At 48.2% G+C, this 25,740-nt stretch overlaps 1 protein-coding gene across 1 annotated transcript; it reads right to left on the bottom strand.

The window, feature by feature from the left end:
• Nucleotides 1-94: 94 nt before the first annotated feature.
• Nucleotides 95-23,493, bottom strand: LOC144490362 (gamma-interferon-inducible lysosomal thiol reductase-like). Its single transcript, XM_078208124.1, has 4 exons — nt 23,236-23,493; nt 15,644-15,796; nt 5,748-5,816; nt 95-874 (listed from the first exon to the last, which is right to left on the bottom strand). The coding sequence occupies exons 1-4, from the start codon at nt 23,395-23,397 to the stop codon at nt 809-811; spliced, it is 450 nt and encodes a 149-aa protein (XP_078064250.1). The 5' UTR covers nt 23,398-23,493; the 3' UTR covers nt 95-808.
• Between the last annotated feature and the right edge of the window lie 2,247 nt (nt 23,494-25,740).

Below are 25,740 nucleotides of genomic sequence, written 5' to 3'. Positions count from 1 at the left end.
GACATTTCTTCACCCAAAGAGTGAAGAATTCATTACCACAGGAAGTAGTTGAAGCCACAAACATCAAATGTATTCAAGAGGCGGCTGAATATGATTGGTTTTTAAATTAGCATTTTATTTGACTTTAGCAGAAATAGCAAAAAGCTTTCAGTTTAAAAAAATCCATTACATTTTCAGTGAAAACTGGGACAGAAAACAATCTCGATTGCAACCTCGAGAATCTTGCTGGTTTGTGATTTTGCGTTTTTGTGTTTACAGCATCAGAAATCTCTGCTTCCATTTCAAGTAGCACCAGGTTCTGCAGCCGAATTTCACTCACAATCAAAGCAGAAAATACCACAAGTATTCAGCAAGTCCGGGGGCAATTGGGTCAAGAGAAACAAAGTTAATGTTTCAGGTCAATGAGTGTTGGTTAGAAATGCTTCTCTCTCAATCCACAGTTGCTGCTTAACCAGCTGAATACTTTCAGCAGTTTCTGTTTTTTCTTTCAGATTTCCAGCATCTGAAGTATTTTGCTTTATTTCATTCAAGACAATTTGCATCAAGAAATTGTAAGGTCAAAGGAAACTCAGCTTTTGATCCTTACTGCTCGGTTAAAAAAAAAAGCTCACCAGAACCACAGAGTGATTCCAGCATTCCGGCAATATCCAGTAACCACAGGATACTGAAGCAGCTAAAATCCCAGTCACTGCCAAGCATTTCAGACCCAACTTACGCCTGCTCTCCCATCCGGCCAATAAAATGTAAACTCATTAGAGACATAGTCAGAGACCCGGGGAGTTTAGTTGCAGTCACTGTGCATCCGTGACTAAATCATGCATTTAGGGAATGAGCTTTTTTCTTCAGCTTTTGTACAGGCTTTTGGCTTCTGACCCTGCAGATAAAACAATAATAATGGAGTATTTTAACAGCATGAAAATCACAACCGATTCATGTCCGACATATTGGGCACCTGGCTTTGTGACAAAAACAATAACTGAAGAAACATAGAATTGATTATTATTCAATCACCTTCCCAAATTCATGGAAATCAAAATGATTGAATTAATTCATGCAGTAAAATTCAGAAGTCAGTAGCAGATTCTAAAGTAGGAAATCTGCTAGATTCTCCACAGAGCAGAATCTTTAATGGGCGGCAGGGATCCACAGAGCGATTGGCAGGAGACAGTTAATGAGTGATTGGGAAGTCCATTAATGTTGAGTCCCCTTTCAGGATTGTTAGTTTAACTTCTCAGTGTGCTTTCCAGGGTCACAGTGGGATAGATAATAGTGGCAATGTAATAGTGTGTGGTAATGACCAGCTGCCTCAATATTCAGAGATGGACATTCCTGTAGGAGGTGAGTAACAAGGCTGCAATTTCCAATCTTCAGACTCATGTTATAGCTGACATTCCTCAGCAGAGCTACTGGTCGAAGATGATCCTATCATGAGGGCAGATGCCCAAAATTATTGCACAAATTTACAAAGGAAAAGACTGCTTGGCATTGGCAGTATGTTCTCCTTTAACAAAGGAAATAGGAAGAGGTAACCTGTTCTTGGCTGCAAACCCATACCAGGTCCCAGGTTGATCTGGGCCAGTTTGACAGATAAGCTTTGGCTTCTCGTCCAGGCTCAAAGACAGACAACAAGCAAGAGACACGGATGAGATCGAGCCTGATAAAGTACATTAACCTGATAGCCTGATGCACTTTGGGAGGCACTTGGTGGTGGGCGGTGCAAGAATTACGGACAAATATTGCACAACACAAACAAATAGGGTTTATTAACCAATTTAGGCCGCTTGTTCATCACTAGCTCGGCCCCAAGCTCTGCAATTCCCTCTGTAAACTCTGCATCTCAATATCACTTCACATCTTACAATCTCCCTCACTCAAACTTCTGATTATCTGTAACATCTCCCCATGTGGCTAAGTGTCTATATCTCTTTATAAAAGACTTTCAAGTCATAAGGACTTGAAATGTTGGCTTGATTCTCTCACCACAGGAGCTGCCAGACCTGCTGAGTTTTTACAGCAGTTTTTGTTTTTATTTCAGATTTCCAGCATCCATTGTATTTTGCTGACATCTTAATTTTCTAAACTCTAAGAGTGAATTGGGCCAATTTACTGAGTCTCACATGATAGAAGAACCCTCTCATCGCAGCAACCAATCAAGTGAATCTTCACTGCACCAGCTTAGATATGGGGAGTGAAAGCTGTGCAAAGTATTCCAGGTGTGATCTCAAAGCCCTGAATAATTGCAGTAAGACTTCCTTATTATACTCCAATCCCCTTGCACCAAAGACCAACATGTCAGTTACCTTCCTAGTTGTATACCTGCTAAATTTCTGTGTTTCTTGTACGAGTACATCCAAGTCTCTCTCAAGATCCACATTACAAGTTTCAGCCTTTTAATAAATATTTTACTTCTTGATGCTTACAGCTAAAGTGAATAATTTCATACTCCCCCCCACATTATACTCCATCCACCATCTTGTTGGTCACCAACTGAAACTGCCATTATCTCTTTACAGCTTAAATTCCATACTGTCTGTGCAGAGTTTGCACATTCTCCCCGTGTCTGCGTGGGTTTCCTCCCACAGTCCGAAAGATGTGCTGGTTAGGGAGATTAGACATGCTAAGTCGCCCCTTAGTGTCCCGTAGTTGGGAAGTTGTTGGAGAGGATTCTTAGAGATAGGATGTATGCGCATTTAGGAAGGAATAAACTCATTAATGATAGTCAGCATGGTTTTGTGAGAGGGAGGTCATGCCTCACTAACCTGGTGGAGTTTTTTGAAGAAGTGACTAGAATGGTTGATGAGGGAAGGGCCGTGGATGTTGTCTATATGGACTTTAGTAAAGCATTTGACAAAGTCCCTCATGGTAGGTTGCTGCAAAAGGTTGGATCTCATGGGATAAAGGGGGAGTTGGCTAGATGGGTGGAGAACTGGCTTGGTCACAGAAGACAGAGGGTGGTAGTGGAAGGGTCTTTTTCCGGCTGGATGCCTGTGACTAGTGGTGTTCCGCAGGGCTCTGTATTGGGACCTCCGCTGTTTGTGATTTATATAAACGATCTGGAAGAAGGTGTAACTGGGGTGATCAGTAAGTTTGCAGATGACACAAAAATGGTTGGACTTGCAGATAGTGAGGAACATTGTCAGAGGCTACAGAAGGATATAGATAGGCTGGAAATTTGGGCAAAGAAATGGCAGATGGAGTTCAATCCAGATAAATGCAAAGTGATGCATTTTGGTAGAACTAACATCGGGGGGAGCTATACGATAAATGGCAGAACCATAAAGGGTGTAGATACACAGAGGGACCTGGGTGTGCAAGTCCACAGATCCTTGAAGGTGACGTCACAGGTGGAGAAAGTAGTGAATAAGGCATATGGCATGCTTGCCTTTATAGGACGGGGCATAGAGTATAAAAGTTGGGGTCTGATGTTGCAGTTGTACAGAACGTTGGTTCGGCCGCATTTGGAATTCTGCGCCCAGTTCTGGTCGCCACACTACCAGAAGGACGTGGAGGCTTTAGAGAGAGTGCAAAGGAGGTTTGACAGGATGTTGCCTGGTATGGAAGGGCTTAGTTATGAGGAGAGATTGGGTAAACTGGGGTTGTTCTCACTAGAAAGACGGAGGATGAGGGGTGACCTAATAGAGGTGTATAAAATTATGAAAGGCATAGATAGGGTGAACGGTGGGAAGCTTTTTCCCAGGTCGGTGGTGACGTTCACGAGGGGTCATAGGTTCAAAGTGAGGGGGGGGGAGGTTTAACACGGATATCAGAAGGACGTATTTTACACAGAGGGTGGTGGGGGCCTGGAATGCGCTGCCGGGCAAGGTGGTGGAGGCGAACACACTGGGAACATTTAAGACTTATCTAGATAGCCACATGAACGGAGTGGGAATGGAGGGATACAAAAGAATGATCTAGTTTGGACCAGGGAGCGGCACGGGCTTGGAGGGCCGAAGGGCCTGTTCCTGTGCTATATTGTTCTTTGTTCGTCCCAAGATGTGTTGGTTAGGGGGATTAGCTGGGTAAATGCACTGGGGTTGGTGGGGAGTGGGGGGGTTACAGGGATAGGGGCTGGGTAAGATCTTTTTTAAAAGATGGATTGGTGCAGACTTGATGGGCCGAATGGTCTCCTTCAACACTGTAGGGATTCTATGGCCGGAATTTTACCAGCCCGCCCACCAGGGGAATCAGAGCAGGCGAGGGGCAGATAATGGGAAGGTGCGTTGACCCTCGGGTGGGATTTTACGGTTTCGGGACAAGTGAGGCTGTAAAGCCCCGTCCAATGATTCCCACCGAGCTTTGTATCATCAGCAAATTTAGATAGTTTACTCTGTCTCTTTGTTGAAGTTGTTAATATGGATTGTCAGTGGCGAAGGCCGTGGGTCAAGGACTGGTAGATGGAATTAGGTGGGATGTCAGATGTTTCTCGCATGTTGGAGCAGATTCGATGGGCTGCACTGTTTGATTCTAAAGGCCCCAGCACTGGACTGAGGCCACGTGACTTACTGCTGCTTTCTTTGCTGTTGTGTTCTTGATGTCCATGCACCCCTGTCTCACATCTGGAAATTGTGAATTCACCCCTACTTTCTGCTTTCTCTCCATTAACCAATCCCCTATTTATGCAAATGTGTTAATCTTAATGCAGAGAAATGTAAAAGTATTCATTTTGAAGGAAGGATGCAGAGACAATATAAAAGAATCAAATTCTAAAGGATGCAGGAGCAGAGGGGCCTGGGTGTTTCCGTGCAGAAATCGTTGAAGGACAAGCTGAGAGCCCAATTAATAAAGCATCAGCATCCTGCACTTAACCAATAGGGCAGAGAGTATAAGAGTAAAGAAGCCGGGTTAAACCTGGATAAAACACTGTTCCAGTCTAAGCTGGACTATTGAGTTCCGTCCTGGGCACCACACTTCAGAAAGGATGTGAAGATACTGGGAGAGTGAAGAAAAGATTCCAAAGAATGGTTCCAAGGTTCAGACACTTCAGTTATGTGGTTAGGGCAGGGCGGGGGGGCGCCCGCGGCAGGGCGGGGGGGCGCCCGCGGCAGGGCGGGGGGGCGCCCGCGGCAGGGCGGGGGGCGCCCGCGGCAGGGCGGGGGGGCGCCCGCGGCAGGGCGGGGGGGCGCCAGCGGCAGGGCGGGGGGGCGCCAGCGGCAGGGCGGGGGGGCGCCCGCGGCAGGGCGGGGGGGCGCCCGCGGCAGGTCGGGGGGGCGCCCGCGGCAGGGCGGGGGGGCGCCCGCGGCAGGGCGGGGGGGCGCCCGCGGCAGGGCGGGGGGGCGCCCGCGGCAGGGCGGGGGGCGCCCGCGGCAGGGCGGGGGGGCGCCCGCGGCAGGGCGGGGGGGCGCCCGCGGCAGGGCGGGGGGGCGCCCGCGGCAGGGCGGGGGGGCGCCCACGGCAGGGCGGGGGGGCGCCCACGGCAGGGCGGGGGGGCGCCCGCGGCAGGGCGGGGGGGCGCCCGCGGCAGGGCGGGGGGGCGCCCGCGGCAGGGCGGGGGGGCGCCCGCGGCAGGGCGGGGGGGCGCCCGCGGCAGGGCGGGGGGGCGCCCGCGGCAGGGCGGGGGGGCGCCCGCGGCAGGGCGGGGGGGCGCCCGCGGCAGGGCGGGGGGGCGCCCGCGGCAGGGCGGGGGGGGCGCCCACGGCAGGGCGAGGGGCGCCCACGGCAGGGCGAGGGGCGCCCACGGCAGGGCGAGGGGCGCCCTCCAGATACCTCAAAATACGTAAAGTTCTAAAAGCAGGAAAGAGATCACTCACGGTGTAAGTGCTACAAACGAGATTGAAGAGTGAACCGACAGCCTGAACCTCCAGCTGATCAGTGTGTTTCTGAAAGAGAGATTGGGAGTTAAACGTCACAGAATGCTTCAAAGAGAATTCACAAAAAAAAATAGCTCAAAGATAACGTTTCTGATTTTCACTTGTTACAATCAGGAGGTAAGTACATTCTGAGAACAAAGAACAAAGAAAAGTACAGCACGGAAACAGGCCCTTCGGCCCTCCAAGCCCGTGTTGATCATGATGCCCTAACTAAACTAAAAAAACCCTTCTGCCCGTACTCAGTCTGTATCCCTCTATTCCCTCCCTATTTGTGTACCCAACCAGATGCCTCTTAAATGTTGTGAATGTGCCTGTTTCCGCCACCATCTCCTCTGGCAGCGCGTTCTCGGCACCCACCACACTCTGCGTGAAAAACCTCCCCCACACATCTCCCTTAAACTTTCCCCCTCCAGGATGAAGCGGATGAGGTTGTAAAATTGTATCTGGAAACTGGCAGTTGTCGGCGTTGAGTAGTGAGACCACATCCTGGACCACAATATCTTCACCTTCAACAACCAGTTCTTCATCCAGACACATGGAACAGCCATGGGGACCAAATTCGCACCTCAATATGCCAACATCTTCATGCACAGGTTCGAACAAGACTTCTTCACCGCACAGGACCTTCAACCGATGTTATACACTAGATACATCGATGACATTTTCTTCCTTTGGACTCATGGTGAACAATCACTGAAACAACTATATGATGACATCAACAAGTTCCATCCCACCATCAGACTCACCATGGACTACTCTCCGGAATCGGTTGCATTCTTGGACACACACATCTCCATTAAGGACGGTCACCTCAGCACCTCACTGTACCGCAAGCCCACGGATAACCTCACGATGCTCCACTTCTCCAGCTTCCACCCTAAACACGTTAAAGAAGCCATCCCCTACGGACAAGCCCTCCGTATACACAGGATCTGCTCGGATGAGGAGGATCGCAACAGACACCTCCAGACGCTGAAAGATGCCCTCATAAGAACAGGATATGGTGCTCGACTCATCGATCAACAGTTCCGATGCACCACAGCGAAAAACCGCACCGACCTCCTCAGAAGACAAACACGGGACACGGTGGACAGAGTACCCTTCGTCGTCCAGTACTTCCCCGGAGCGGAGAAGCTACGACATCTCCTCCGGAGCCTTCAACATGTCATTGATGAAGACGAACATCTCGCCAAGGCCATCCCCACACCTCCACTTCTTGCCTTCAAACAACCGCACAACCTCAAACAGACCATTGTCCACAGCAAACTACCCAGCCTTCAGGAGAACAGTGACCACGACACCACACAACCCTGCCACAGCAACCTCTGCAAGACATGCCGGATCATCGACACGGATGCCATCATCTCACGTGAGAACACCATCTACCAGGTACACGGTACCTACTCTTGCAAATCGGCCAACGTTGTCTACCTGATACGCTGCAGGAAAGGATGTCCCGAGGCATGGTACATTGGGGAAACCATGCAGACGCTACGACAACGGATGAATGAACACCGCTCGACAATCACCAGGCAAGGCTATTCTCTTCCTGTGGGGGAACACTTCAGCGGTCATGGGCATTCAGCCTCTGATCTTCGGGTAAGTGTTCTCCAATGCGGCCTTCACGACACATGACAGCGCAGAGTCGCTGAGCAGAAACTGATAGCCAAGTTCCGCACACATGAGGACGGCCTAAACCGGGATCTTGGGTTTATGTCACACTATCAGTAACCCCCACAGCTTGCCTCCTGGACTTGCAGAATCTCACTGGCTGTCCTGTCTGGAGACAATACACATCTCTTTCACCTGTGATTAATGCTCCCTCCACTCACATTGTCTGTATCTTTAAGACCTGATTGGCTGTAGAGATTCGCATTCTAATCAGTATTCTGTAACTTGATTTTGTGTCTCTTTATGCCCTGTTTGAGTGTGGAGCTGCCGGTGTTGGACTGGGATAAACACAGTAAGGAGTCTAACAACACCAGGTTAAAGTCCAACAGGTCATCCAACAGGAAAGCTAGTGGCGTTTGCTACCAAATAAACCTGTTGGACTTTAACCTGGTGTTGTTAGACTCCTTACTGTGCCCTGTTTGAGAGCAGATATCCACTCCATCTGACGAAGCAGCAGCGCTCCGAAAGCTAATGGCATTTGCTACCAAATAAACCTGTTGGACTTTAACCTGGTGTTGTTAAAACTCTTACTGTGTTTACCCCAGTTCAACGCCGGCATCTCCACTTCTATAATGGTCTAGTTTGGAGCGGCGTGGGCTTGGAGGGCCGAAGGGCCTGTTCCTGTGCTGTATTGTTCTTTGTTCTTATAACCAAGCCAGTTCTGTATCCATCTAACCAGTCCACCCTGAATCCCATCTGATTCTAGTTTTTGTACCAGTCTGCCATGTGGGACCTTGTCAAACACCTTACTAAAGTCCATATAAACTACATCCACAGCCCTTCCCTCATCAATTATCTGTGTCACCTCTTCAAAAAACTCAATCAAGTTGGTGAGACATGACCTTCCCTGTACAAAACCATGCTGCCCGACACGAACTGGTCCATTTTCCTCCTAAATGTGCATATATCCTGAACCTCAGTATCTTCTTCAAAAGCTTCCCAACTACTGACATAATTTCCTGGATTATCCCTGCTTCCTTTCTTAAACAAGGGAACAACATTAGCTATTCTCCAGTCCCCTCAAACCTCGCCTGTGGTCAAAGAGGTCGTGAAGATATCTGTTAAGGCCCCAGCTATTTCTTCCCTTACCTCCCACAGTAACCTGGGATCGATTCCATCCGGCCCAGGTACGCGTCTACTTTAATGAGGTGAGATAAGAGGTGAGTGCAGTCAGTAGACCGGCATGTAGCCAGCAGCAAGGGGCTGTAGGATTGGGACGGTGGGGGCAGTTGGAGATGGGGTGGGGGTGGGAAGAAAGTATGAGGACTATCTGTGAAGGGATCTCTGCTTCAAGATGCCTGAAATTAGCAGGGACTGGAATCCAGTGCTTTAGGTGGGAAATGCAATCCCTTTTCCCTTTAGATTTATTTGGATTTGAATTTAGTTTTTTAAAATTAATTTGTGGGACATGGGTGTCGCTAGCTGGCCAGCATTTATTGCCCATCCCTAGTTGCCCGAGGGCAGTTGAGAGTCAACCACATTGCTGTGGCTCTGGAGTCACATGTAGGCCAGACAGGTAAGGACGACAGATTTTCTTCCCTAAAAGACATTAGTGAATCAGATGGACTTTTCTGACAATCGACAATGGTTTCATGGTCATCAATAGATTCTTAATACCAGATATTTTTTATTGAATTCAAATTCCACTATCTGCTGTGGCGGGATTCGAACCCGGGTTCCCAGAGCATTAGCTGAGTTTCTGGACCAATAGCCTAGCAATAATACCACTAGGCCATCGCCTCCCCTGAATGTGGGTGGTATGATGGGAAAATTGCAAATGATATAAAAATGGGCTGTGTAGTTGATAGTGAAGAGGAAAACTGTCAACTCCAGAATGTTATCAATGGTTTGGTTGAGTGTGCAGAGAAACAGCAAATGGAATTCAATCTGGAAAACTGTGAGGTCATGCATTTGGGGAAAGCAAGTAAAGCAAGGGAAGACTCAATAAACAGGAAGATATTGAGAGAGGTTGAAGAAGTGAGAAACCTTAGAATGCATTCCTGGAATGTACAAGGGATGGTTTTCTTCACGAATATGTCGAGAAGCCAACTAGAGAGCAGGTCATCCTTGACTGGGTATTGTGTAGTGAGTGAAGATTAATTAGCAACCTTGTGGTGTGAGATCCTTTGGGAAAGAGTGACCATAATATGGTAGAATTCTTCATTAAGATGGAGTGACAGTTAAGTCTGAGACTAGGGTCCTGAACTTGAGGAACTTTGATGATATCAGACCTGCACTGGCTTGGATAAACTGGCAAAGGATACTTAAGGGGTTGACTATGCATCGGCAATGGCAGACATTTAAAAAACACATGGATGAACTGTACATCCCTGTCTGGCCTAAGAGTAAAACAGGGGAAGGTGGCTCATCCGTGGCTAACAAGGGAAATCAAGTGTTAAAGCCAAAGGATAGTGTTAAAGCCAAAGAGAAGGCAGATAAATTGGCCCAAAAAAGCAGCAAACCCGAGGACTGGGAGAAATTTAAAATCCAGCAGAGGAGGACAAAGGGTTTAATTCAGAAGGGGTAAACAGAATACAAGAGTAGGCTTGCAGGAAACATAAAAACTGACTGCAAAGCTTCTATAGGTACGTGAAAAGAAAAAGACTGGTGAAGACAAATGTAGGTCCCGCACAGTTAGAATCAGGTGAATTCATAATGGACAACAAAGAGATGGCAGACTAGCTGAACAAATACTTTGGATCTGTCTTCGTTAAGGAGGACACAAATAACCTTCCAGACATATTAGAGGACAGAGGGTCTAGCAGGAAGGAGGAACTGAGGAAATCTTTATTAGTCGGGGAAATTGCTGGGATTAAAATGTGATAGTTCCCCAGGGCCTAGCAAATCTCCTGGAATTTTTTGAGAATGTGACCAGTAGAGTGGACAAGGATAAACCACTGGATGTTGTGTATCTGGACTTTCAAAAGGCTTTAGACAAGGTCCTACACAAGAGATTAGTGAACAAAATTAAAGCTCATGGTATTGGGGGCAACTTATTGAAGTGGATAGAGAACTGGTTGGCAGACAGGAAGCAGAGAGTGGGAACAAATGGGTCCTTTTCAGAGTGGCAGGCAGTGACTAGTGAGGTACCGCAGGGTTCAGTGCTGGGACCCCCAGCTATTCACAATATACATTAATGATTTGGACAAAGGAATTGAATGCAATATCTCCAAATTTGCAGATGACACTAAGCTGGGAGGCAGTGTGTGCTGTGAGGATGCTCAGAGGCTGCAGGATACCTTGGACAGACTGGCTGAGTGGGCAAATACTTAGCAAATGCAATATAATGTGGATAAATGTGAGGTTATCCACTTTGGTGGCAAAAACAGGAAGGAAGATTATTATCTGAATGGTGGCAGTTTAGGAAAAGGGGAAATGCAACGTGACCTGGGTGTCACGGTGGAACAGTCGCTGAAGGTTGGCCTGCAGGTACAGCAGGCGGTGAGGAAAGCTAATGGCATTCTGGCCTTCATAGCAAGAGGATTTGAGTATAGGAGCAAAGATGTCTTGCTGCAGTTACACAGGACCTTGGTGAAGCCACACCTTGAGTATTGTGTGCTCCTGGTCTGAGAAAGGGCATTCTTGCTATTGAGGGAGTGCAGCGAAGGTTCATCAGACTGATTCCCGGAATGGCAGGACGGACATATGAAGAGAGACTGGATCGACTGGTCATGTACTCACTGGAATTTAGAAGAATGAGAGGGAATCTCATAGAAACATATAAAATCCTGATGGGACTGGGCAGGCTAGATGCGGGAAGAATGTTACCGATGTTGGGGAAGTGCAGAACTAGGGGTCACGGTCTAAGAATTGGGGTAAGGCATTCAGGACTGAGATGAGGAAGAACTTCTTCACTCAGAGAGTTGTGAACCTGTGGAATTCTCTACCACAGAAAGCTGTTGGGGCCAGTTTGTTAGACATGTTCAAGAGGGAGCTGGACATGGCCCTTGTGGCTAAAGGGATCAAGGGGTCTGGAGAGAAAGCGGGAGTGGATACTGAAAGTGCATGATCAGCCATGATCATATTGAATGATGGTGCAGGCTCGAAGGGCCGAATGGCCTCCTCCCACACCTATCTTCTACGTTTTTATGTTTCAATGCAAATCCACGGGTCCCTGAAGTGGCAGAATAGGTGGATAAGGTGGCGAAGAAAGTTTTCTTTATTGGAAAGGTTATCAGCTATAAAAGCAGGGTGGCAATGCTGAATAAAATGCTGATTAGGACACAGCTGATGACAGATAGGAATTGGATAGGAATCATAGAATCCCCACGATGCAGGAGGAGGCCAGCCATTCGGCCCATCGAATGTGCACCGACTCTCTAAAAGAGCATTTGACCCTATCCCTATAATCCCACCCTACTGATCCCCCTAACCTGCACATCTTTGGACTGTGGGAGGAAACCGGAGCACCCGGAGAAAACCCACGCAGACATGGGGAGAAAATGCAAACTCCGCACAGACAGTGATCCGAGCCAAGAATTGAACCTGGGTCCCTGGCGCTGTGAGGCAGCAGTGCTAACTGTGCCACCATGCCGGCCACAAGGCTAGTGCTGTTTTCGTTAGAACAGAAATGAAGGATAGAAATGGCAGGACTCGGGAACCATGGACGACAAGGGAAATTGTAAGCTTCATCAAAAGGGAAGAGGAAGCATACGATAGGTCGAGGCAAACTAAAAACTGATGGAGCCCTTGAGAAATATAGTGAAAGTAGGAAGGAACTTAAACGTGGAAATAGGAGGGCTAAAAGGGGCCATGAAATGCCTTTAGCAACGAGGGTCAAGGAGAATCCCAAGGCTTTCTATGCATATATTAGAAGCAAGAGGGTAGCAAAAGAAAGAGTAGGTCCACTCAAAGACAATGGAGGGAAGTTATGCGTGGAGCCACAGGAAGTGGGTGAGATCCTTAATGAATAATTGTATTGGTATTCACCAAGGAGAAGGACATGATGGATGTTGAGGTCAGGGATAGGTGTGTGAACACTCTAGAGAACGTCACTGTATTGAAGGAGGATGTGATGAGTATCCTAAATTGCAATAAGGTAGACAAGTCCCCGGGGCCAGATGGGATCTATTCCAGGTTACTGCGGGAGGCAAGGGAAGAACTAGCTGGGGCCTTAACAGATATCTTCACATCCTCTTTGACCACAGGCAAGGTTCCAGAGGACTGAAGCATAGCCAATGTTGTTCCCTCGTTTGAGAAAGGAAGCAGGAAATTATAGGCCAGTGAGCCTGATGTTAGTGGTGGGGAAACGTTTGGAGAAGATACTGAGGGACAGAATATATGCACATTGGGAAGAAAATGGACTAGTTAATGACAGGCAGCATGGTTTTGTACGGGGAAGGTCATGTCTCACCAACTTGATTGAGTTTTTTGAAGTGGTGACAAAGATAATTGATGAAGGAAGGGCTGTGGATGCAGTTTATATGGACTTTAGTAAGGACAAGGTCCCCATGGCAGACTGGTATAAAAACTAAAATCACAAGGTACCTCAGGGTAGGTTGTTGCATAAGGTTAAATCTCAAGGGATCCAGGGGGAGGTATCTAAATGGATACAAAATTGGCTTCTTGACAGAAGCCAGAGGGAGGTTGTAGAGGGTTGTTTTTCAAACTGGAGGCCTGTGACCAGCGGTAGGCCTCAGGGATCAGTGCTGGGTCCGCTGTTATTTCTCATTTATACTAATGATTTGGATGAGAATACAGGAGGCATGGTTAGTAAGTTTGCAGATGAAACCATGATTGGTGGCATAGTGGACAGTGAAGAAAGTTATCTCCGATTGCAACAGGATCTTGATCAATTGGGCCACTAAGCTGACGAATGGCAAATAGAGTTTAATTTAGATAAATGTGAGGTGATGCATTTTGGTAGATTGAACTTACTCAGTGAATGGTAGGGCATTGGGGAGAGTTATAAAACAAAGAGATCTAGGTTTACATGTTCATAGCTCTTTGAAAGTGGAGTCACAGGTGGACAGAGTGATGAAGAAGGCAATCGGCATGCTTGGTTTCATTGGTCAGAACATTGAATACAAGAGTTGGGACGCCTTGTTGAAGTTGTACAAGACATTGGACAGGCCACACTTGGAATACTGTGTACAGTTCTGGTCACCCTATTATAGAAAGGATATTATTAAACTAGAAAGAGTGCAGAAAAGCTTTACGAGGATGCTACTGGGTCTTGATGGTTTGAGTCATAAGGAGAGGTTGGATAGACTGGGACTTTTTTCTCTGGAGCGTAGAAGGCTGAGGGGTGATGTTATAGAGGTCTATAAGATCAGCTCGGTAGTCAATATCTTTTCCCAAAGGTAGGGGAGTCTAAAACTAGAGGACATGCATTTAAGGTGAGAGGGGAGAGATACAAAAGTGTCCAGAGGAGCAATTTTTTCGCACAGAGGGTGGTGAATGTCTGGAACAAGCTGCCAGAGGTAGTAGTAGAGGCGGATCTTTTAAAAAGCATTTAGACAGTTACATGGGTAAGATGGGTATAGAGGGATATGGGCCAAATGCGGGCAATTGGGATTAGCTTAGGGGTTTAAAAAAAAGGTCGGCATGGACAAGTTGGGCCGAAGGGCCTGTTTCCATGCTGTAAACCTCTATGACTCTATGACATGGGATTCGGGGTGGATAGCCACATGAACGGAGGGGGAATGGAGGGATACAAAAGAGTGGTTTAGTTTGGACCAGGGAGGCGCGGGCTTGGAGGGCCGAAGGGCCTGTTCCTGTGCTGTTTTGTTCTTTGTTCTTGATACAGAACTGGCTTGGTTATACAGACAGAGATTAGTGGTGGAAAGGTGTTTTTTAGAATGGAGATCTGTAGCTAGTGGTGTTCCGCAGGGATCAGTGCTGGGACCTCTGTTGTTTGTAGGATACACAAATGATCTGGAGGAAAATGTGGGTGGTCTGATTAGTAAGTTTGTGGATGACACGAAGATTGGTGGAGTTGCTGATTGTGCCGGGGATTGTCACATGATATAGATAGATGGAGACTTGGGCACAGTGGGCGGCAAGGTGGCACAGTGGTTAGCGCTGCTGCTTCAGCGCTAGGGAACCAGGTTCGATTCCCGGCTTGGGTCACTGTCTGAGTGGAGTCTGCACGTTCTCCCCTTGTCTGCGTGGGTTTCCGCCGGGTGCCCCGGTTTCCTCCCACAGTCTGAAAGACGTGCTGGTTAGGTGCATTGACCCAAACAAGCACCAGAGTGCAGCAACTAGAGGAATTTCACAGTAACTTCATTGCAGTGTTAATGTAAGCCTTACTTGTGACTAATAAATAAACGTAAAAAAAAGTCAGATGGAGTTTAATCCGGACAAATGAGAGGTGATGCATTTTGGAGAATTAAATTTAGGTAGAAATCATACTGTAAATGGCAGAACCCTTAGGAACATTAACATAGAGGGATCTGGGTGTGCAGGTCCACAGTTCCCTAAAAGTGGCAACACCACGGCACGCTTGCCTTCATCAGCTGGGGCACTGAATACAAGACTTGGGAAATCATGTTGCAGCTATATGAAACCTTGGTTAGGCTGCATTTGAAGTATTGCGTGCAGTTCCGGTCACCACACTACCAGAAGGACGTGGAAGCTTTGGAGAGAGTGTAAAGAAGGTTCACCAGGATGTTGCCTGGTCTCGAGGATGTTGGCTGTGAGGAGAGGTTGAATAAACTAGGATTGTTTTCACTGGAAAGATGGAGACTGAGGGGAGACCTGATAGAGGTCCACAAAATTATGAGAGGCACAGACAGGGGTGGATAGACAGAGGCTTTTTCCCAGGGTGGAAATGTCAATTACAAAGGGAGCACAGGTTCAAGGTGAGGGGGTGGAAGTTTAAGGGAGATGTACGGGGGAGGTTTTTCACCCAGAGGGTGGTGCGTGCCTGGAATTTACTACCCAAATCGGTGGTTGAAGCTGAAACACTCTTCATTTCAAAGGTACCTGAATCTGTGTCTGAAGTGCCATATTCTGCAAGGCTACAGAGCAGATGCTGGAAAATGGGATTAAAATGGGCGGCTAGGTTCTTATTTTCCTCATTTTGGTCAGCACAGACTCAATGGGCTGAATAGCCTCTTTCTGTGCCATCTCTGTTCTCTGGTTTTAATACCTGAAATGACCCAGTTGCAGTGAATGCGTTTGGAACATTGCTTCCTTGAGCGAGGTGCATCTTTCCAACTTACCCCATTGACCAGGATCCAGGGAACGTAGTCATGTGGTGGATTTAGTGCTTCCGTTAGCTCTGCATTCCGGTGCATCAATCTGTTTCCAAGGTCACCGTTCACGCAGTTTTCAATGTTGGCCCATGGGACATTGGGTTCATAGATCTTCAGGCACTGCAGAGATCAAAAGATAGGCTGTAACTTTAAACTGATTGAAGATTTGATAACATTTTTCACGGTTTTGTATAGAGTTGACTAATGTTTAGGATCTTTTATGTTAGCCACTTTCAAAATGGTCATGTTGAATTTCTGTTAGAGAATTAACAACCAAGGTAACCGGGGAAGAGGAAAGCAGATCTTTGGTCAGAGGTTTGATGAATTTATGATTCCAAATCTGACGCATTTGATTCTTCTACTTTGAAGGAATAGTTACGAGTATTGAATTCAGGATGACACCTTGGCTGGAATTTTTCAGCCATCCCCCACCCCATCGCTGCTGCGAGCGAGGACGGAGAGTTTAGCACTCAGCCAGAGAATTCCGCTGGCGCGAATGGCCAGAACGTTCCAGCCCTTCTGTTTAAACAAACCGTGCAGTGCCTAAATTGATCTGCACCTGTAGGAAACCTTTATTCTCTGTTAATGTGACAGGAAGTGGTCTTAAATGTTGATTTTAAAAGCTTTAAGGTGGAGTTCTCCAAACCCACCGCAGGCAGGAGCAGAGAATTAAGTGGGAGCCAAAAAGTGGGAAAACCCGCTGGCGCTCGATCACATTGCAATTTTCCCAATGGTGGGTGACACAAAGACTATTTGCATTCATTTGCATCTCATGAATACTCATTAAAACAGCTAGTCACTGGCATCCCATCATGCCTTTCAAACTGATGTCACATCAGCGGGAAATCACATCAGTTTCCATGCAATGGCTACTGAGCGATGTACACAAGGCGGTCCCCAGTTCACCAAAGAGTTTGGGTCAGTGCCACCTTTCTGTCGGGGCTGTGCCGGCACTTTGGACAAACTATGTGGCCCCCCCCTCCCTTCTACTGCACAGAGCACCAACCCCCACCCCCCGGCACGCTGGACACCACTCTGCACCACCCCACCCCACCCCTCACCACCTACCCCACCCCACCCCTCACCACCCACCCCACCGAACCCCTCACCACCCACCCCACCCCACCGACCCCACTGAACCCCTCACCACCCACCCCACCCCTCACCACCCAACCCCACCCCTCACCACCCAACCCCACCCCCACCACCCCACCCCACCCCTCACCACCCCACCCCTCACCACCCACCCCACCCCTCACCACCCACCCCCCACCCCACCCCTCACCACCCACCCCACCCCTCACCATGCACCCCACCCCACCCACCCCACCCCTCACCATGCACCCCACCCCACCCCTCACCACCCACCCCACCCCACCCCTCACCACCCACCCCACCCCTCAGAACCCCTCACCACCCACTCCACCCCACACCACCCACCCCACCGAACCCCACCCCACCCAACCGAACCCCACCCCTCACCCCCCACCCCACCGAACCCCACCCCACCCCTCACCACCCAACCCCACCCCCTCACCACCCCACCCCTCACCACCCAACCCCACCCCCTCACCACCCCACCCCTCACCACCCCACCCCACCCACCCCACCCACCCCGCTGCACTGAGCACCATTCTGCCCCCCCCTCACCCACCCCCAGTGCGCTGGGCACTGTCCTCCCGGGGCAGACTGGTTCCTGCCTCCATCTCCATCACAAGCCGGACAGCACCCTGTTCACAATGGCACCCAGAGGGGCATTTGTGCCGAATGAATGATGTGGAATCTAGCGCAATATTCCGCTGTTCTGGAAGATGGGACGGGATCGCCAAAGCCGCTCTCTAACACAGTCTTAAAACGGAAGAATTCCACCGTTAGTGCGGGGCTAAAAGCTGTTTACAAGAGAACGTGACTTTATTTATTTACTTACTTATGACAGTTTTGTTTCAAAAGGAAAGGTATCATTTGTTTGGGATGGAACATAGAAAGTGATTGGGCTGCATCTCAGAGTACGACCCACAAAGCATGAGATCATTGGCTCCCCATCGCCAACGGGAGAGGTGAACTTAGACTATTCCCAAAAAAGGAAATGCTGAAACGTGAGTTGCAGAATTAGTCTCCTTATCGGGGAGGGGGGCCGGGGCGGGCGGGGGCGCGGCAGGCGGGGGGCGGGCAGCCCGGGCGTGGGCAGAAAATGGCACAATGGTGTGAGGGGAGAGGGTTTCAGATTCCTGGTGCATTGGGACCGGTTCTGGGGCGGTGAGTCCAGAACAAACTGGACGAGTTACACCTGGGCAGGACCGGGATTGATGTCCCTGGGGCCGGGCGGGGTGGGGGGAGAATGGGGATACTTGCTAGAGTGGTTGGGGAGGATTTCAACTAAAAGGACACAAACAAAAAGAAGAACATAGGAATTAGGAGCAGGAGTCGGCAAATTCAGCCCTTTGAGCCTGCTCCGCCATTCATTCAGATCATGGCTGATCTCTCCCTGCTCTCAAATCCACCTCCCCTCCTGTTCCCCACATCCCTCTTTCCCTTTTTTTTATTAGAAATATATCTATCTCCTTCTTGAAACCATTCAATGATTCAGACTCCCCGCTATGGGGCAGCGAGTTCCACAAATTCACCACCCTCTGCGATAAGTAGTTCCTCCTCATCTCCGTTTTAAATCTACCGCCTCTCAACATATACCTGTGACCTCTTGTTCAGAGATTGCCCCATAAGAGGAAACATTTGATCTACATTTACTTTATCAATCCCTTTTAAAATTTTATACACCTCTATCAGATTCCCTCTCATCCTTCTAAACTCCAGTGAGTACAAGCTGTTTAATCTTTCCTCATACGTCAACCCTTTCATCCCTGGAATCAATCTGGTGAACCTTCTCTGAACTGCCTCCAATGTCGCAACATCCTTCCTCAAATGAGACGACCAAAACTGGACACAATACTCCAGATGTGGTCTCACCAACACCCGATACAACTGCAGCAACACTTCTCTACTTTTATACTCCAGTTGCTTTGCAATCAATGCCAACATCCCATTGGCCTTTTTTATTACATGCTGCACCTGCATACCAACTTTCTGAGTTAAGAAAAAAAGTGATATGCAGAGAAACCGAGGGCCAGAATCAGACAGTGAAATATGGGATCAGGAATAGAGTCACAGAGGTTTACAGCATGGAAACAGGCCCTTCGGACCAACTTGTCCATGCCGCCCTTGTTTTTAAAAACCCCTAAGCTAATCCCAATTGCCCGCATTTGGTCCATATCCCTCTATACCCATCGTACCCATGTAACTATCTAAACGCTTTTTAAAAGACAAAATTGTACCCGCCTCTACTACTACCTCTGGCAGCTTGTTCCAGACACTCACCACCCTCTGTGTGAAAAAATTACCTCTCTGGACACTTTTGAATCTCTCCCCTCTCACAATCCTATGCCCTCTAGTTTTAGACTCCCCTACCTTTGGGAAAAGATATTGACTATCTAGCTGATCTATGCCCCTCATTATTTTATAGACCTCTATAAGATCACCCCTCAGCCTCCTACGCTCCAGAGAAAAATGTCCCAGTCTATCCAGCCTCTCCTCATAACTCAATGATTCAAGTCCCGGTAGCATCCTAGTAAATCTTTTCTGCACTCTTTCCAGTTTAATATCCTTTCTATAATGAGGGTGACCAGAATTGTACACAGTATTCCAAGTGTGGCCTTACCAATGTCTTGCACAACTTCAACAAGACATTCCAACTCCTGTATTCAGTGTTCTGACCGATGAAACCAAGCATGCCGAATGCCTTCTTCACCACTCTGTCCACCTGTGACTCCACTTTCAAAGAGCTATGAACATGTACCCCTAGATCTCTTTGTTCTGTAACTCTCCCCAATGCCCTACCATTAACTGAGTAAGTCCTGCACTGATTCAATCTCCCGAAATGCATCACCTCGCATTTATCTAAATTAAACTCCATCTGCCATTCGTCAGCCCACTGGCCCAATTGATCAAGATCCTGTTGCAATTGGAGATAACTTTCTTCCCTGTCCACTATGCCGCCAATCTTAGTGTCATCTGCAAACTTACTAACCATGCCTCCTATATTCTCATCCAAATCATTAATATAAATGACAAACAACAGTGGACCCATCACTGATCCCTGAGGCACACTGCTGGTCACAGGCCTCCAGTTTGAAAAACAATTCTCTACAACCACCCTCTGGCTTCTGTCAAGAAGCCAATTTTGTATCCGTTTAGATACCTCACCCTGGATCCTGTGAGATTTAACCTTATGCAACAACCTACCATACGGTACCTTGTCAAAGGCCTTGCTAAAGTCCATGTAGACAACATCAACTGCACTGTCCAGTCACTGAATGTTAAAAAGACAAGCCTTAAGGCTTTGTACCTTAATGTACAGAGCATTTGCAAAAAAGTGGATGAATTAACCATGTAAATAGATGTAAACGGGTATGATGTAGTCGTGATTACGAAGACATGGCTGCAGGGTGACCAGGGATGGGAATTGAACATCCAGGGGTATTGAGTCTTCAGGAAGGACAGACAAAAAGGAAAAGGTGGTGGAGTTGCATTGCTGGTAAAGAGGAAATTAATGCAATAGTGAGGAAGGATATTAGCTCTGACGATGTGGAATCTGTTTGGGTCGAGCCAAGAAACACCAAGGGGCACAAAATGTTAGTGGGTTTGTACATAGACCCCAAACTGCAGTGTCGATATTGGGAATGACATTAAACAGGAAATTTAGAGACACATGTGATAAAGGAACATCTGTAATTATGGGAGACTTTAATCTGCATTTAGATTGGGCAAAACAAATTAGTCACAGAATCGTAGGGGAGGAATTCCTGGAGTGTATATGGGATGGTTTCTGGACCAATACATTGAGGAACCAACGTGAGAGCAGGCCATTCTCGGCTGGGAATTGTGTAATGAGAAAGGAATAATTGACAATCTATTTGTGCGAGGCTCCTTGGGGATGAGCGAGCATAACATGATATAATTCTTCAGCAAGATGGAGAGTGATGTCGTTGATTCTGGGACAAGGGACCCGACTCTTAATAAAGGAAACTTTGATGGTATGTGGCTCGAGTTGGCTTTGACAGATTGGGAAACGTTACTTAAAGGGATGACGGTGGATTGGCAATGGCAAATATTCAAGGGGCACATGGGTAAACTGCAACAATTGTTTATTCCTGCCTTACGCAAAAATAAAATGGAAAAGTTGGCCAAACCGTGGTTTACAAGGGAAATTAGAGATAGTATTAGATCCAAGGAAGAGGCACAGATTGGCCAGAAAAAAACAGCAGACCTGAGGATTGGGAACAGTTTAGAATTCAGCAAAGGAAGAGAAAGGGATTGATTAAGAAGGGGACAATAGAGTATGAGAATAAGCTTCTGGGGAACATAAAAACTGACTGTAAATGTTTCTATAGGTGTGTGAAAAGAAAAAGATTGAAGACAAATGTAAGTCCCTTACAGTCAGAAATTGGGAAACTTATAATGGGAACAAAAAAATGGTTGACTGACTAAATACATACTTTGGTTCTGTCTTCACAAAGGTGGACACAAATAATGTACCCGATATGTTGGGGAAGACTGGGTTTAGTGAGAGGGAGGAACTGAAGGAGATCAGTATTAGTAGGGAACTGGTATTGGGGTGATTGATGGGATTGAAGGTCGATAAATTCCCAGGGTCTGATAATCTACATCCCAGGTTTACGAGGCTGATTCTGGGGTGACGGGACTGAAGTACGAGGAGAGATTGAGAGTTGGTTAAGATTGTATTCGCTGGAGTTCAAAAGAATGAGGGAGGATCTCATAGAAACCTATAAAATTTGAACAGGGTTAGACAGGATAGGTGCAGGAAGGATGTTCCCAATTGTGGGGGAGTCCAGAACTAGGGGTCACAGTCTGAGGATGCAGGGTAAACCATTTAGGATGGAGATGAGGAGTTAGAAATAGCTCTTGGGGCTAAACGCATCCAAGGATATGGGGGGAAAGGCGGGATCAGGCGTCTGAGTTGAATGATCAGCCATGATCATAATGAATAGTGAAGCAGGCTCGAAGGACTGAATGGCCTGCTCCTGCTTCTACGTTTCTATCTACCTTGTAGCTCGTGCATAACTGAGGACCCCAGTGTTAGGAGCTCCAAATTCAAAGCTTCAGAGTTTATTTTTAAAATTAGAAGTGTTTTATAATTCAAAATGTTAATCCTTACAATATGTTCTATATTGAAAGAAAGTCGCTTTCTTTGCAAGGGGCAGTTTATTCTTGTACAAACAGTTATTTCAGGAACCCACACACGTTTGCAAACTTCCATTTTCGACAAACTGGGGACTGTTAGAATGATCAGACCCAATATCACCACCCCCCCGCCCTCGCACGCCCTCACTCCCCCAGCCCCCCATGCCCCCCCACCCAATTCCTCCCCCCCCCACACCCCCATCCCCCCCAATTCCTCCCCCACCCCCCCCAATTCCTCCCCCACCCCCCCCAATTCCTCCCCCACCCCCCCATCCCTCCCCCACCCCCCCAATTCCTTCCCCACCCCCCCCCCCAATTCCTTCCCCACCCCCCAATTTCCCCCCCAATTCCTCCTCCCCACATCCCCCCCACTTCGTCCCCCACCCCTCCTCCCCCCCATCCCCCTCAATTCCTCCCCCAACCCCCCCAATTCCTCCCCCACTCCCCATTCCCCCCCTCATCCTCACCCCCCACTCTTCCCCCTACCACCCACCCTCTCCCCCGCCCCTCACAGTAACTAAGTCAAAAGCATAAGCACAGGTAGCAAGGTGGTAACTGATCAACCTGCTTTTGGTTCAGGAAGCTGCAGTAACCAACTGGAAGCTCAAGGCAGAGATGCTGTGGGTAAAAAGGGGGAAGCACCATGACTAAAGGCGGAACTCAGGCAGAGGTTGATGCAGCCAGTGAACAGTGCAGGCTAAATGTTCTATAAAATTCCCCCAACTTCCCGCTTTAACTTTGCAGAAACAGTTCTCAACATTCAAGTTGGAAAGCCCCAGGAGGCTTGAAGCAGATTGTAGGAGATACTGGGGGAGAGATTGTGTGTGTGTGTGTTGGGGGCGGGGGTGGGGGGGGGGGGGGGGGGTGGTGTGGGATGAAGAGAGGCAGAATGAAGGATCAAGCTTCCGTCATGGAAAATCTCTCCCTCCTCCTGAACTCAACAAGGCCTCTGATATTTTTGAGGAAATATTTTCACTTTGGACTCAATGATATTGTTGTGATGGATGTTTGTATACAGAGAGCTGCCTGGGCACAAGGTCAGAATGTTAAGTTCCCAGAGGAATCTCAGGTAAATGAGGTGGGATGGGATCCCAGGAGTCGGATCAGACAGGTCAGATTCCGATCAGGAAAATGGAGGGAGAACATCTAGCAGCCAGAGATTTGCGGAGGCAATGGCGCCCAGCGGGAAGCCCGAGAAATGGCCTCCGCTCGAATCTCCCAGCCCCCTGCGCTGCTTTCCCTTTGCCTGGTATTGCTCCTGCCAGGAGCGGCCGTATCTAACCAGTCACAGTGGAATTACTTACCAGCTGAGCAGCTGCAATCACATCTTCTGCCGATTCGATACAGAAAATCACTGGGAAATAGCGGAAAGGGTCCTGGAGGTTTTCCATCAGACAGGTCTGCCAATCAGATAGCAAAGATACAATGACAGGAGTAATTCCATTTTTGTATAAAGGAGCATTCATTGAAGAGTGATGCTCAGTTTCCCGCAGATGGTGGCTAGCAGAATGCAGAATTATTCCATGGGGCTGGGGGGTTGGGGGGAGAGCAGTCTCGGGGTGTGACTAGGGTGAAGGAAGAGCACAGGATTGGCTGAAACCTTGTTGCAGATGATTGAAAATGTGCTAAAGTCTAATTTAAAGTTCAGTCTCAGTTCTGAACAATAAAAAATAATTGAGCTAAATTCAGGATTAGTTTTGTTCATGTTAAAGATTTCTGTCACTTTGAGTTAGCCAGAGGTTATCAAAAGAAGCCAAAAACAAGTTTCAAAACAATCTGCATTTGTATATAAGATGTTGAGAGGCATAGATCAGGTGGAATCTCAGAGGCTTTTTCCCAGGGTGGAAATGGCTGCTCCAAGAGGACACAGGTTTAAGGTGCTGGGGGGTAGGTACAGGGGAGATGTTCGGGGGAAGTTTTTCACACAGAGGGAGGTGGGCAAGTGGAATCGGCTGCCGTCAGTGGTGGTGGAGGCAAACTCAATAGGGTCTTTTAAGAGACTCCTGGATGAGTACATGGGACTTAATAGGATGGAGGGTTATAGGTAGGTCTAGAAGGTAGGGATGTGTTCGGCACAACTTGTGGGCCGAAGGGCCTGTTTTTGTGCTGTCGTTTTCTATGTTTCTATGTATATATCACCGTTAACCTGGTAAAACAGCCCAAGGTGATTCACTGGAGCGATTAGGAAACAAATTGCAGACTGAGTCATGGAGGAGATGTTCGAACAGGTGATCAAAAACTTAGACAGAGCAGTAAGTTAGGAGGAAGAAGAAGTGGAGAGATGGATTCGTTTAAATTCCAGAGCCTGGGGCCCCAGTGGAAAAAGGCACAGCCACCTAGGCCGGAGAATTTAAAATCGGGAATGCAAAGGTCGCTAGTGGTCTCCGAGGGTTGGAGGAGGTTATAGAGATAGGGAGAGGTGTAGGGGCTGGAGGAGGTTACAGAGATAGGGAGGGGTGTAGGGGTTGGAGGAGGTTACAGAGATAGGGAGGTGTGTAGGGGCTGGAGGAGGTTAGAGATAGGGAGGGGTGTTGGGGGCTGGAGGAGGTTACAGAGATAGGGAGGGGAGTAGGGGCTGGAGGAGGTTACAGAGATAGGGAGGGCTGTAGGGGTTGGAGGAGATTACAGAGAAAGGGAGGTGTGTAGGGGCTGGAGGAGGTCACAGATCTAGGAAGGGGTGTAGGGGCTGGAGGAGGTTAGAGGTAGAGAGAGGTGTAGGGGGCTGGAGGAGGTTACAGAGATAGGGAGGGTTATAGGGGCTGGAGGAGGTTACAGAGATAGGGAGGGGTGAGGCCATGGAGGTGTTTCTGGACCAGTTCGATGGGCTCAGGGTGAGAGATGAACAGAATTTAGTTAGTAAAGGTTTGGACGACTAAAAGTGAGAGGCCGGGAAAGCATTGGAATGATGGAGGCTGGAGAAAGTACACAAGGATTTCAGCAACAGATGAGCTGAGGCAGGAGTAGAGTTGGGAAATGCTAAGATGGTGTTGGTGATGGAGAGAGATGGCATCATAAGCTCATCTTAAAGTTAAACAGGACAGCATGCCTCAGGCATGAGAGGGGAGTGGAATTGATAGCTCAGAGGCAAAGTTTGTGGAAGGAACGGAGAACGGGCGGCATGGTGGCACAGTGGTTAGCACTGCTGCCTCACAGCTCCAGCGACCTGGGTTCAATTCTGGCCTTGGTGATTGTCTGTGTGGAGTCTGCACGTTCTTCCAGTGTCTGCATGGGTTTCCTCCGGGTGCTCCGGTTTCCTCCCACAGTCCAAAGATGTGCGGGTTAGGTTGATTGGCCATGCTAAATTGAACCTCGTGTCAGGGGGATTAGCAGGGTAAATATGTGGGGTTACAGGGATAGGACCTGGGTGGGATTGTGGTCGGTGCAGATTCGATGGGCCAAATGGCCTCCTTCTGCACTGTGGGGATTCTATGATCTATAACAGTAGGAAAAATCTGATGGTTGTTTATGTTACAGGTTTATTTTCAGGAGACAGGAACATTTCTGCAAGAGCCTTCAATGTGCACACAAGCACAGTTCTCTGGGAGATGGGTTCCTGGTGGCTGTAGCTGAGGGAGTGTGAGTTGTGCTGGCAGCTTCTGGAAGTGGGGATGGAGGAGACAGGCAGGGTGGGCGAAGAGTTTACACATTGGTTTGTACTAGAAAAGAAAAGGATAGCTGGGATTATCTTTGCATTCACGGACGATCCTTCAAAAATAAGCAGCAGGAGCAAGCTGGACCTTGTGGTGCTTTATGTTAATTCACCAAATCTGCTGATTAACAGCTCAAGCAATCATCACAATAAACATTCA

Source organism: Mustelus asterias, unplaced genomic scaffold (assembly GCF_964213995.1).
Source record: "Mustelus asterias unplaced genomic scaffold, sMusAst1.hap1.1 HAP1_SCAFFOLD_3204, whole genome shotgun sequence".
Taxonomy (NCBI): domain Eukaryota; kingdom Metazoa; phylum Chordata; class Chondrichthyes; order Carcharhiniformes; family Triakidae; genus Mustelus; species Mustelus asterias.
This window is presented reverse-complemented; position numbering and strand designations above follow the sequence as displayed.

What these genes read in the sequence shown, in the direction of transcription:
- LOC144490362 (XM_078208124.1), bottom strand. Translation starts at nt 23,397, where the DNA reads ATGAATGCTCCTTTATACAAAAATGGAATTACTCCTGTCATTGTATCT. An exon ending in TGATTGCAGCTGCTCAGCTG is followed by an intron (nt 15,797 to 23,235) that starts GTAAGTAATTCC and finishes TGATCTCTGCAG; the next exon opens with TGCCTGAAGATCTATGAACC. An exon ending in TCGTTTGTAGCACTTACACC is followed by an intron (nt 875 to 5,747) that starts GTGAGTGATCTC and finishes TTTTATCTGCAG; the next exon opens with GGTCAGAAGCCAAAAGCCTG.